At 52.5% G+C, this 13,722-nt stretch overlaps 1 protein-coding gene across 4 annotated transcripts in view; it reads right to left on the bottom strand.

Annotated features, from left to right (window-relative positions):
• The window catches only part of NPRL3 (NPR3 like, GATOR1 complex subunit), a 41,843-nt gene that overhangs the window by 26,290 nt on the left and 1,831 nt on the right, over positions 1-13,722 (bottom strand). Inside the window, exons 2-5 of one of the 4 annotated variants that reach the window (XM_069487218.1) lie at positions 10,972-11,041; positions 6,908-6,946; positions 3,229-3,358; positions 1,145-1,219 (exon numbers count right to left, since the gene is read on the bottom strand). In XM_069487218.1, coding sequence (XP_069343319.1) covers positions 1,145-1,219; positions 3,229-3,358; positions 6,908-6,946; positions 10,972-11,041 — 314 coding nt within the window. The remainder of the gene's footprint in view (positions 1-1,144; positions 1,220-3,228; positions 3,359-6,907; positions 6,947-10,971; positions 11,042-13,722) is intronic. The other 3 variants (XM_069487217.1, XM_069487219.1, XM_069487222.1) reach the window with 3 other exon arrangements.

Here is a 13,722-nt window from a genome sequence, read left to right as displayed (position 1 = left end):
CACTGTGCACATCACTTGTGCCCAGCTAGAAAGAACTACTGGATTCTTTGGTGAAAACTGATAGTGAGGTATTTCAGAATTCCATTATTTAACAATCACTGAAAACAAATTTCCTAGGTATTTCAAAGTCCCTTTCATAACACAAGCCAGTCCTCACCCAGCAGTGCATTTTCTGGTTATTTGGATCCCCAGTGTTTTAACAGGTTTTAACAGTTACATTCCCTAAAACAAACGCAAAACAACAAACACCCAGTCACAGTTCCCACAACTAGTGAAAACCACCTCAAACAGAGCTGGAAACTGTCTTAAGAAACAACTGGGCTTAATCAACAAAATGGAAAATAACAAGTGTTGGTGAGGATATGAAGAAATTGGAACCTTCATACATTGCTGGTAGGAACGTAAAATTGTGCCTCTGTGGAAACAGCTCCGCGGTTCTTCAGAAGGTTAAACACTGAGTCACCACATGACCCAAAATTCCACTCCTAGGCATATATCCCAGAGAAATAGAAACATGTGTCCACACAAAAACTTGTATACAAACGTCCACATCAGCACTGTATAATACATAATGACCAAAACATGGAAACAACTCAAGTGTCCATCAAAAGACAAATGGATAAACAAAGTGTGGTCTATCCAGACAATGGAGTATTATTTGGCCATAAAAAGGAATAAAGCATTGATACATGCTCCAACATGGATGGACCTCAAAAACATGCTAAGTGATAAGCAGGCAGACAGCACAGGTCACAGGTCATGTACTGTATGACCTCATTTACATGAAACCTGCAGAACAAGTAAATCCACGGAGACAGAAAGCAGATCGGTGGTGTCCAGGGGCCGGAGGGAAAGGAGAGAACGGAGAGCAGCTGCTCCGTGGGTACAGGGCTTTCCTCCCGGGGCGGTGAACGTGCTCTGAATCGAGACAGTGGTGGTGACCGCACAGCACTATGACTGTCCAGACGTCATCAAACTGTACACTTAAACATGGCAAATAGCGTCACGTGTATTCTACCAAAACAAAAAGAAGGAAGCAGGGAGGGAGGCTCTGCCTACGCTCTAGGTCGACAACGCACTCATTGGAAACGAGTTGCTCTCCCCTCAGCCTCCCCCCGATCTAAGCCATTTGCACAATACTCACCCTCAGCGCAAATACCACATTGAAAAGAATCATGGTAGGTGCGTCCCTTTTCGGGGATGGATCTGTTTTGGAGACCTGTGAAAGAGGCAAAATTCTAATAAATCGGGAGCCGTGACTTCCCAAGGAGGGATGTCTAGAGCTATTCTACTTCAGGCATGGGGAAGGCCCAGAGTGTAGCAGAACCAGAGAAAACCGGACCCCAGGGTCTTTGAAAAGCAACCAGTGACCTTGCTCTGGAGGAGTGCCCACTGGAGAGAGAGTCACAGCTGTGACACGAGGGCGAAGGTCAGCACTCTGAGCACCCCAGTCCACAGGAGCTGGCAATGCCCAGAGCAGACAGACGGAGGGGGCTCGGGGGGGGGGGGAGGACCCAGACCCAGACCCACACCCCACTGCCACCCACAGTGTCCACCTGCACCCACCCAAGCTTCTACACCAGGTGGGACAAGTGCTCAGGACAATTCAGACAGCACAATGCTTACGGCCGGCAGAGGCCTGAGCAGGCCTCGGTGAGGCGGATCCAACTACTTATTTCTGTGCTCCTCACTCTGGCCCCCAGCCAGCTTTGGTCCCCAAACCAGGGCGCTCAAAAGAAGCATTAGCAGGGGCACCACAGAGCGCCTGGAAGTCAACTACAAGCGCTGCCACCAGGAGGAGTCAGAGCCACGGGCTGCCCCAGCACACATCCCCACCCCCGCCAGTGGCTCCAGCTCTGCAGAGCATGACTATCAGCAAGTGGCCAGCTGTCCCCTCCATCGCCCGCAGACAGGGGACTGAGCCCCAGCTGGGGGGGCCCTGGTGAGAAGGAAGGGTGCCGTCCACGGGGCCAAACACATCCAGCTGCCTCAGAAGCTCCTTCCATGGGCTTATTCACGGAGCTTTGCAAATCACATCACAGAACCTCACACAATTTCTGCAGTGTATAAATGCCGCTAAATCTCACACTGTTGTACGGAACCCTACGGAATCTGCGTCCTGTTGTCACTGATCCTGCCTGCATGGGAAGGAAGGGCTGACGGGCAGGCCCTGGTGTCCAAGTCCCCCGGGTAACAGTGGATTCCACCTCGCTAACACTCCTCAGTGCTGTGACACTCACTCACTGGGGAACACATAGTGAGGTTAGCACAATAGTAAGTGCTAAATAATAATACTGGCTATTAGAATATCATTTAATAAGAAGAAATGCTTGCACCACTTTGTAGGAAGTTCCGGAGTTTGACAGATGCCGTTAACTCATTCTCTTGGCCTCCCCTGGAAATAGACATCCTACTCATAAAGGGACGCATACAGCAGAGACCCAGAATGCGAACAGCAAAGGCTACGAGAAGGGACTGAAATATCGGGGGGCAAGGCCGCCTGTCTTTCTTCTGCTGGGTCCCCAGGGCCTATGAAGATGCACAGCTCATAGCAAGTGCCTGATCACATCTGCAGCCCAATGGCTGCCTTCACCAGAGCTGGCGTCAGCCTCAGCCTGAGGTCCCCAGCTAGGATGGCCCAGGCCTGCCTGCCCAGGGAGGGCCACACCTGCCCAGGGAGGGCCACACCTGCCCAGGGAGAGCCACACCTGCCCAGGAAGAAGCCTACCTGCCCAGGAAGAAGCCTACCTGCCCAGAGAGGGCCACACCTGCCCAGGGGGGGCCACACCTGCCCAGGGGGGGCCACACCTGCCCAGGGGGGGCCACACCTGCCCAGGGAGGGCCACACCTGCCCAGGAAGAAGCCTACCTGCCCAGAGAGGGCCGCACCTGCCCAGGGAGGGCCACACCTGCCCAGGAAGAAGCCTACCTGCCCAGGGGGGGCCACACCTGCCCAGGGGGGGCCACACCTGCCCAGGGGGGGCCACACCTGCCCAGGGAGAGCCACACCTGCCCAGGGAGGGCCACACCTGCCCAGGGAGGGCCACACCTGCCCAGGGAGAGCCATACCTGCCCAGGGAGAGCCATACCTGCCCAGGGAGGGCCACACCTGCCCAGGGAGAGCCACACCTGCCCAGGGGGGGCCACACCTGCCCAGGGAGGGCCACACCTGCCCAGGGGGGGCCACACCTGCCCAGGGAGGGCCACACCTGCCCAGGAAGAAGCCTACCTGCCCCAGAGCATGCTGCAGCAGTGTTGGGTGCCCAACAAACCGTACGTTATCAATCTTCAGTTCAAATTTTTGGCCACACATTTCAGACTTGGTTGCCAAAATTGTTGCCAGAATAACATCTGAAAACCTTAAAATTAAAAAAAGGTAGAGTGAAAACATGTTAACAAAGTATCACAGCACCGTGCCCCACCGGCCCCAGAGGGGAAGCGTCTCAGTATATGGCAGCTTGATACAGTTGCTCAGCCCCCACTGCTGACGGAAGCTTCTATCGCTTGCCCTTCTGAAGCACTGCCCAGGTTAGGGATGTAAAATCACCAGAACTACCAGGTAAAAGGCATGAGCAGCACAGACTGAAGGCACATGCTTCATTTCTCGGCGTGCTCTACAAAATCCAGGAGAGAAACAGTGGCAGTTTGCTTTCCAAAGGAGGATCAGCTAGAGCTGGCACTGCTCTGAGGGGCTGCTCCTTAAGGCTCGTGGGCAGAGGGGGCCTCTCCCGACTGTGCTCAGGTTTGCTGGGGGGCACCCTCCAACCTCCAGCCCCTCCCCCACAGTGCCATGTAAAGGGCAGGGGACAGCGCTCGGCCCCGTGTGCAAGCTGCCGACTACCTTGCTCAAAGCATGGCTACCTGGCCCTGCACCATGCCAACACCTGCCCTTCCCAGATCCTATCAGGGAAGAAACTCTGTGTACAATGTCAGACCCACTGTGATTATGGTTACTTCCAAATGGCACAAACGCAGAGTGCGCACGACTGGGTGCCACGGAGCAGTGGGAACCGCTGTGGTGTGGGTGAGAGCTCAGCCTCTCTGAGGGACATCTGTACACCGTGTCCCCTTACTGCACCCCTGCTCCCTCCTGCCTGGGGGGTCCGGATAAGGGAGAGTCCCTGCAGGGCTGCCCGGGAGGGCGCTGGCTCTTATCTCTGAAGGCCTCTGCACCAGAAACACAGATGCCTGTGTCTGATCGGGGCCTAAAGACAGAAGTCCCGTGCTCGTCTCTCCACCCAGGAAAACTGACCCCAGTATCTGAGTCAAGAGGCTGCACCGTCTTGGGGAGGGCAGCTCCAGCTCCCCCAGAGCCGTCTTCTGCCCCGTGCAGGGAGACGCCCAGAAGAGACCACGAGGACACGCGCTCCCGTGTGTGTCTGTCATGCCGCTCTCCTGCAGGCCCTCTCGGTGAGGGCGGGGCACTAACATCACAACTCCTCCACTTAATGACGAAAAAGGAAGGTCTGCTTTGACCCGCTGCTACGGCTGCTCAACTTTGTCGCAGCCAATGATCTGGGATAACGCAGACCCAGGAACAGGGCCATTTGTTCCAGGGGTCCTCACACAAAGCAGGGCCGTAAGAGAACTGACCTAGAGTCACCCTTGAGCAAACAGCCCAAAATGCACACAAGCAGCTGGGGGATTCTTTCTAAGTCTCTCCCAGGCCACCGGGGAGCCTGGGGTGGCCAAGGCCTGGGGACTCATGCTGGTCTCCAGCCTTCCTCCTCAGCTGGCACAGCACCTCACTGTCCCAGTGCCCCCGGCCACGCACACACAAGATGCAGAGGGTGTGACCTCAACAGGCTCCTTGCTCTCACATGGTCAGGGGGTAGTTGGACCTTCCAAAACCAATCTTGTCAGAGGCATCCTGGGAAATGCAGACCCAAGCCAAGTCTCTGGCCGTCCATTGCGGGTCTCTCCTTCCCTGGAATACGGCCCTCTGGAATGACTAAACCAGAGGTGCGAGATTCCCGTGTCTCAGGCCACAGGCATCGTGTGCTTTCTCCCAACCCTAAAGGGCTCGCTCTGTCCCGGAACTCCCATCCGAGGGGACATGGTGATGTTTAAGAAGGGTGTGGGGAATTAAAGCCTCACCAAACACTTCTGCTCCAGCCACTGGTCCAGTGCCAACATTTTACACACCATCTCAACAAACAGCGCCCTCCACTCTGCCACCCTGTGCCTCATGGGACGCAGAGATAACAGATAGAAAAATAACCTCCCCTACTCCAGAAGCTCACCTGTTCCTGTGATAGTCAAAAATCTCCACCGAAAACCGCTGCTCTGCCACGAAGAGCCAAAGACATGCCTCAGCCCTGGCCCTCAGGCACCAGTCCAGGGACCTAAGTTAGTTGGCTTGTGGGATGGGCCCGGGACTCTCAGAGGCAAGCGACGGTAGCCCAGTTCACACGTACAAATACTAAATCCCAAAGCGCCACCGGACACCAAATAAAAGGCTCTTTCCTCGAGATTGTAAAGGGAACAAACTGGAAAGCCGTGCGCTGCTGAGGTTAAAACTTGCACGGCCAGATGATGGAATATTAGTCATCTTCATATTACACATGTATGATGAAAAAACACTTGAGTGTCTTTATACTTCAGTAGTGTGTCTGGTAATGTAATGTGCACAAAGACAGAATTATATCATGCAATTAGGGGAGAGGGCATAACTCATAAATAGCAAACTGAACCACAAACAAGTGACACTGTTTTTTGTTTCTAAAATCTGTAAAAGTCCTTCCCCCCCCCCCTTTTTTTTTTTGAGACAAGGTCTTGTTCTGTCACCCAGGCTGGAGTGTAGTGGCGTGATCACAGCTCACTGCAGCCTCGAGCAATCCTCTTGCCTCAGCCTCGCGAGTAGCTGGAACTACAGGCAAGTGCCACCATGCCTGGCTAATTTTTTAAGAAAAGTTTTTGTAGAGACAGGTCTCATTGTGCTGGCCAGGCTGGTCTCAAACTCCTGCCCTCAAGCAGTCCTCCTACCTCAGCTTCCCAAAGTGTTGGGATTAAGGCATGAGCCACTGTACCTGGCCATTTTCCTTTGTTTTGATGGTAAAAGGCCTGATAAATGTACTGCAACACAATAAAATAGCTGTTACAAAAACTAAAAAATCCTTGAATAACTTGGAACTTCAAGGAAAACACATTTAGGAAGATGAACCAGCCTACCTGGAAAATAGGCCAGGACCTCCTATTCCTGCTGAGCCATTCTGGAGCAGGGCTTGTTCTCTGTTTGGGCCAAAAGAGGGAAGGGAGGACGGCGTGGAAGGGACGCAACTCTCCCCAGGGCTTATGGACCTGTGTGCACCTCCAAGGTCCAGAGGAGACGCACTGTCAAGGGGAAGACAGAGTCCCGCCACCCTGCCCTCCTGGAACAGCACTGTACCAACTCCGGGGGAACACGCTTGCCTCTACTGGGCACATCCAACCCCACCTAAGCCTGAGTATCACGCTTAACGCCCACCCCCTGGGAGAGGCCTCCCACGAAGGCCCTCTGAAAAATGAAGACGAGGGGCAATGATCACTGCTCTCTCTGGGGTGGCAGTGAGCTAGGGAGCCAAGACGCCTCACCCCTGCTCACCCACGCCCCTGACGAGACTACTGCTGCCTACCTGGAGGAGAAGGTTTGTGTGACATGCCTGGTCCCAGAGGTCTCCGTGGTGCCAGCTAACCACGCCTTGGCCTCTTGGGTAATGTGACATAGCTAAAGAACTGGGCAGAGAAAGGGCAGGGCCATGGGGGAGTCTGGGCGCCTGTCGGGGGCGGGGCAGTGAGGTCCAAGCCACGGCCTTTGTGCCTCGTTAGTCATTCTCCAACGTGGAGGGAAATCAGGAATGAAGCACAATTACAAGGAGAGAAGGCAGCAGGATCAGGACAGAAGGATGGTGGAGACGTCTTGGTCTTACCCTGCAACCAACTGCTCATCGGTTGGAGGACATGGCTCACTGAAATAGGAACAGGACCATCAAGACCAAACAAAAACATATTGTTTTGTTTTTTTTTTAAAAAAAAAAAACATGAAAAGTTACAAGGCTGTTTTATAAAAACAGTGCTCCAGTCTAGCAGAAGTACCACTATTAAGCATTAACTGCTGGGTGTCAAGACTAAGCGACTTACTGGGCAAGAAAGAGGATATGTACACTCCCCATGTTGAACACTTACCATGGGGTTTTCTTACACATAAATACAGGCTGGGCAGGAAGGAGAGTCACTTCTCAGAAGCAAGAACAGGGCTGGAAGAGCCGGGTGAGACCCAGCACCGTACGCATCAGCGGGATGCCTGTGCCCAAGTGTCTCACCTGTGTGGTAAGAACCTGTCTACATGGGACCCCAGAAGACCCTCACAGGCAAAAGCCTTCCAGCAGCTGTAGTGTCGTGCGACTGTCATCAGCCCCCGTTCTCAGGATGCTGTGACTGTCTGCACAGCTGACCTCCCTGAGCCCCTGGCGGGAGCGACCACACAGGCACGGCAGATCCACACATGTCAGTGTCAGAAAACATCTGGGCTGCGTCACTACGCAACGTGCATTTTTTAGAAGAGTTTAGGAACTTATGTTCCTCTGCAGAGTTTTTGTTCTGGGACATGCTGCTTTCTATGTATCCTGAAAAGAGAAAGGGGTCCTGAATCCAAGAGGGGAAACGAGGGGGGCGCCCTGCCACGGCACACGGCCGAAGACCCACACAGGAGAAACACGCACGGAGGGAGCCCTTTCCCCCGCAGCTCACAGACCGTGGCTCACCGGGGTGCGCAGTACTAAAGGGCTAGGTTTTATGGACTTTTCCAAGATGGTCCAGAAAGTCAGAACCCTACACGCCGGAATCTGAGTTTCACGTCCTACAAATGGACAAGGCACAACGCAAGCCCTTTGCGCCCCGAGGGGAGGAGCGAGCACACCGGGCTTCCGAGGGTCAGCAAAGTCCCACCTCCCGACGGGAGCACAGTCTGGACGTGCGTCTGCCCCTCTGAGGAAGCACCCACTCACTGAGACGCGGATGTCCCTGTGGCACTGGCTGGCTCTGGGAAGAAGAGGTGGAGGTGACGCGCCCCCCCCGGGTGTCTACAGAAGACTGTGACGTTAGGGCTCAGCCCACAGAATGGGCCCCCACTCACTGTCGGATGCACAGCAGGAGTCCGGCCTGGGCCCGAGCCTGCCCCTGTCCCGGCTCACCGCCCTGCAGTGTGGGCGCAGTGGCTGGGCCAGGGAGGAGCTGGGGAACGTTTAAACCTGGGGACACAACTGCCACCTTCTTGTGCATCAATCCCAGCTACGGGAATAAAGGGGCATCTTCCCACCACATCAGTGCGGGGCTATAAACACACGACAGCGGAGGCAACGCTGCCCAAAGAGGCCGGCTGGAGGCCCCCGTGGCCCTGCTGGGAGGATCTGCGTGCTGGGAGCTGGACAGCGCCTGCCCGGCCTAGACACCCGGCCTAGGACCCAGCTGCACCGCAAGCTGGACCCACGGCGGCACGACAAGCGGCCAGGCCCGAGGGGGGCAGCAGTGTCACCAGATGCCACAGCCTCACAATGGCATCCGCATCCCAGAGTTAAAGGGTAGAGACAGAACTGGGAAGGTCTTCTGGATTGTGTTTAAAGTATAAGGATTTCAGACAATTTTGACAATAAAAGGAATCATCTTTTCTCCAAGCTTCCCGCTCGAGTCTCCGAGAGCGGGGCCAGGACGTGCTGCCCACGCGGGGAGGCGGCAGCCGCACGTCAGCCTTTCTGACAGACACCAGGTTTCCCTCAGACTTCTCTTGGGGGCTCCCCTACCACCGTGGGGGACACGCGGTGCCTTGACGTGTGAGCTTCCCAGCCCCTCGCACCCAACCCACAGGAACACTGCAACCTTTCTGACCTCGAATTTCAAGCTTTAGGGACACTGCACAATATCCATTTTCTTTTCTCCTTATTGAATTCTAGAAAAGGGCTATAAAAAATAAGGAACAGCTAATCCCGACACCCTGAAACGCATCTTGACGATGCACCTTACGCTCCCTAAGCCAGCGCTGTGCCGCAGAACTTGGCACGACGATGCAAATATTTCAAATCTGAGCCATTGAGTACAGTAGCCACTGGTCCCGGGAAGCCACTGAGCACCTAAAATGTGGCCAGTACAACTAAGAAAATGAGTGTTTTATTTTGTGTAATCTGAGTTAATTTCAAGTCAAACAGCCACCCTGGCTGGACAGGGCCTGCAATGCTGGGCAGCACAGCTCTGCTGTCCCCGCTTCCCTGAGGCCGGCCTGGCCACTCGGAGCTGACCTGCAGCCTGGCAACACCGCTTCAGTCTGGCAAAGCAGGAACAGCCCACGGCTCCAGAAAGAAAAGCCCCTCTGAGAACGACCACCAGGGAAGACACGAGAATGGGCCTGACCCGCCTTCGCTGCCTCGTTCCAGGAAGGTGCTCTGAGCTAGACGGGGCAGAGCAGGGCCGGGGAGCCTGGGTGACAGAACAAAGCAGGAGGGGAACTGGGGCCCTGCGGGTATTCGCCGAACCCTGAAAACACCGGGGTGCACAGTGGGAGGCACAGACGCTACGTGTTAAAATTCCCAAATGGAGCAACCCTTAAATTGAATAAGAGAGTCTAGAGAGAACCACTCCCCTTCCGCAGTTTTCCCTCTTCATTAAGTCAAATATTGAATTAATTCCCTAGAAAACACCCTCGTGGTCATTTTATTATACGTCTCTAAAAATAACTGTGGGAATTAGGCACCGCCAGCCTTCCTAGGACATCTCTCTGCAGAGACACTGCCAAGAACCCTTCCGGAGTCTTCAGCAGCCCGAGCCTCACATCCACTGCAGCCTGGGGCGAGGAGGGCATGGGGTGGGCGGCAGCAAGTTCTGCCCTAAGCTTCTCCGCGGCACCGGTGGAGGGAGGACAAGACGCAGCTGGCCAGCGTGAGGGGCAAACTTTTCTACGTGCCTCTGACAAACAGGAGTTTGCTCCCAGCCACCACTTTTAAAGGACAGAACCACCACAGCTCTACATCGAGAAGGTCATCCCTGGTGTGTCCAACAACGCCCATCCCCTGCTCCCCCCGCCTGCTGGCCCCGCTCCCAAAGATCACTCCCCTCAAAGGCAGCCATCGGTCATGCCAGAGGCCCCAGCACCCTTACAAAAGAGGATAAAAATCACCCCTAGAACTGCACGTTGCGGCAGGGGTGGCGCCCTGTCAGAGACCTGGGGAGAGGCCGTGCGAGAGACTGCCTGGCAAAGGCCCAGCGCGGGGATCTCCGCTAGCTTCTCCTGGGACAGGGGAGGGCAAGTCCCTCGCCCCACGCAGACCCCGTCTGTGCTTAGGCAAACCCCCAGGCCAGTAACTTACGATCTTTTCTCCTTTATCTAGGCCTATGTTAACATTTGCTAAGTTCTAAAACAACATTAAAAGGCAGAAATAGTCATTTCTGAAGTTTCTACTCTCATAGCACCTCCTGGAGAGAACAGAGGGAGCAAACACCGGAAGGAACAGGACCCGCCTTTCATCTGTAACTAGAAGAGCGTCCGGGGTCACACCGCCCAGCTCTCAGCCCCCTGCCCGTACCACCACCTAAGCCCGGCCACTCAGAAGGGACCTGACCAGGCTGCGCTGCACCTGAGCACCTGCTCTGACGTCCAGGTAATGCGCAAGGCGTCAGATCCAAGGACAACACGGGGGTCTGCTTTCCTCTGTGTTCTCTCGTAGGAGACAAACACCCCACGTGGACACGGCCTCATCTGTTCTCAGACCTGCTCTGACGAGCACACAGCCCCAAACTGGAAGGCGTGCCCAAATCACCTCTGCAAGCCAGAGGCCGGCAGTGCGATCCTCAGCTCTGTGCTACCTGAAAGCACCCACTAAATGGGAAAAAAAAAGGACACCGGATTTCTCAAGGGAGAAAACATCTGAGTCAACAGAAAGCTGGGGCTCTGCCCAGGCCCGGGACCAGGATGTGCCCCGTCCTGGGGTGACCACAGAGTCCTTACCTGGAGTCGCCATCCTGGTCTTCAGTGTGGTCGCCCATGTTGTTAACAGCATATCTGCTACGTGGCTTATCTGAGCGAGGGCAAAAAGGGGAGAATGGCTAAGAAAGCATGATCCCTCCACACACAGGATTACGGAGCCATTAAAATCCACGTTTTCTAAAAGTGGCCTATCCATACAATAGAATATAATTCAGACAGAAAAAGGAGTGAACATGGATGAACCTTGAAAACCTTATGCTGAGTGAAATAAGCCAGACACAAATATTGAAATATCTAGGCCGAGCACAATGGCTCACGCCTGTAATCCTAGCACTCTGGGAGGCCGAGGTGGGAGGATCACTTGAGGTCATGAGTTCGAGACCAGCCTGAGCAAGAGTGAGACCCCATCTCTACTAAAAAAAAAAAAAATAGAAAAAGTTAGCCAAGCAACTAAAAATAGAAACAAAAAATGAGCCAGGCACGGTAGTACGTGCCTGCAGTCCCAGCTACTCAGGAGCGCTCAAACCCAGGAGTTTGAGGTTGCAGTGAGATATGAGGAATTCAGTAAACCATGCTGTAAACAGATGTATCGTCGTCCAGGCAGAGGAGATTTAGCACAATTCTGAAGGGCCCTAAGACTTTCAAGATGGTAAATGAGCACTGGCTTCAACTCAAGATCACTAACTGCAGTAGCCTCTAACAAGAAAGTCAGCGAGTCCTTTGAAGCTCTGAAGCCAGGCTTCTCTCCAGGTATGGAAGTCCCAGATGGCACCTTCTTCCAGTCTAAGGCCGTTTCATCTGCACTGAAAATCCGCTGTTTAGTGTCGCCACCTTCACCAGGGATCTTACCTGGACCTTCTGAGTAACTTGCTACAACTTCCGCACCAGCACTTGCCGCTTCACCTCGCACTTTCCTGTTATGGACATGGCCGCTTTCCTTACGTCCTGTTAACCAGCCACTGCTAGCTTCAAACTTGTCTTCTCCAGCTTCCTCACCTCTCTCGGCCTTCGCAGAATTAAAGAGAGTTAAGGCCTTGCTCCGGATTAGGTTTTGTCTTGGCCAGTTGGGTCTTCTATCCAGACCACTAAACTTTCTCCGTAACAGCAATGAGGCTATTTCACTTTCTTATCATTCGGGTGTTCACTGGAGTAATACTTGTTTTTTTGTTTTGTTTTGTTTTGTTTTTAAAGAAAGTAGGTCTTGCTATGTTGTCCAGGCTGGATTTAAGCCAGTGGACTCAAGGGATCTGCCTGTCTCACCTCCCTAGTAGCTAGGACTACAGGCGCTCACCTTTGCACCCAGCTTGGAGTAACACTTCCCATTTTATTCAAGAACTTTTTCTTTGCATTCACAACTTGGCGAACTGTTTGGGATAAGAGAAATAACTTTCGACCCAGCTGAGCTTTCGACACACCTTCCTCACTAAGCTTAATCATTTCTTTTGATTTAAAGTGAGAGACATGAGACTCTTCATTTCACTTAAAAACTGAGAGGCACTGTAGGGTCATTCACTGGCTCAATTTCAATACTGTCGTGTCTCAGGGAATAGGGAGGCCAAAGAACAGGGAAAGAGATGGGGAACAGCCAGTCAGAATAGTCAGAACACATACGTTCACTGACGAAGTTCCCAGTCTTACGTTGGAGTGGTTTGTGGCACTCAGAACAATTACAATATTAACATCAAGGATCACTGATCACCATGATAGACATAATAATAAAGTTTGAAACAGTGCAGGAATCACCAAAATGTGACACGGACACACAAAGTGAGTACATGCTGTTGGAGATGGCACAGAGAGACTTGCTTGACACAGGATTGCCACAAAGCTTCAACTTGTATAAAACACAATAAAATGAAGTGTGCCTGTATGCCCACACACCCTCTCAGTACATGAGGGAAACAGCATGAGCAAAAGAAAGAATTTTTAAATGTACATACAGCAATAGCCTCCATACATACAAATAACAATACTTTACCAGAGTAATAAATCTTAAAAACCTAGTGATGAACCTAAGAAGAGTGCAAAAGGCCCATAAAGATAATGGCAATGCTAACACGGGAGAAAAGAATGACTAGAAAACCTAGCGTGTTCTTGAGTGGGAAGATTCAACATCAAGATGCCTTCCCAATAACAATAAGATGAAATAAAAAAAAAAAAAATGTGAAAAAAAAAAAAGATGCCTTCCCAGTTAACACATTTAAAGCTACCTCCAATAAAACACCAGTGGCTTGGGGGTGGGCCCTAATGCCCTTGATGCTAAAGTTTACAGGGAAAAGTAATTAAGAACAGCCAAGATAATGCTGAAAAAGAAAAATAACGACAAAAAATTTATCTAGCCTAATAGTATAATAACATAGTATAAAGTTACAATAATTAATTAGTATGGGACAAACAGACCATTGAAAAAATAAGAAAGGTCAAAAATAGATCCAAATTAACATGGAAATTTAGTATGTGACAAAGGCAACAGAATCAATCAGTGGAGGCAAGGTGAATTATTCAATAAAATCATGTTAGGACTAGGTGGCCATACAGAAAAAATTATGCTGGCTCTTGGACCAATGACTCGCTGGCCGCAGTGCCCCCTTTAGCCGCATCTTGGATGTCACAGCTCCCACTCCGCAGGGCTCCACAAGCAACCGAGCGGTGCGGGCACAACTCTCAGCAAGTGCCCAGAAAATACCAGCTCGTAGGAAGAGGACTCACCTTACGCCAAGATAAACACATTTAAAATCAAGCCAATGAACTTTCTAGAGAAAACTATGGAAG

Source organism: Eulemur rufifrons, chromosome 14 (genome assembly GCF_041146395.1).
Source record: "Eulemur rufifrons isolate Redbay chromosome 14, OSU_ERuf_1, whole genome shotgun sequence".
Taxonomy (NCBI): domain Eukaryota; kingdom Metazoa; phylum Chordata; class Mammalia; order Primates; family Lemuridae; genus Eulemur; species Eulemur rufifrons.
The sequence above is the reverse complement of the archived record's forward strand: the minus strand, read 5'-3'. Positions and strand labels throughout refer to the sequence as shown.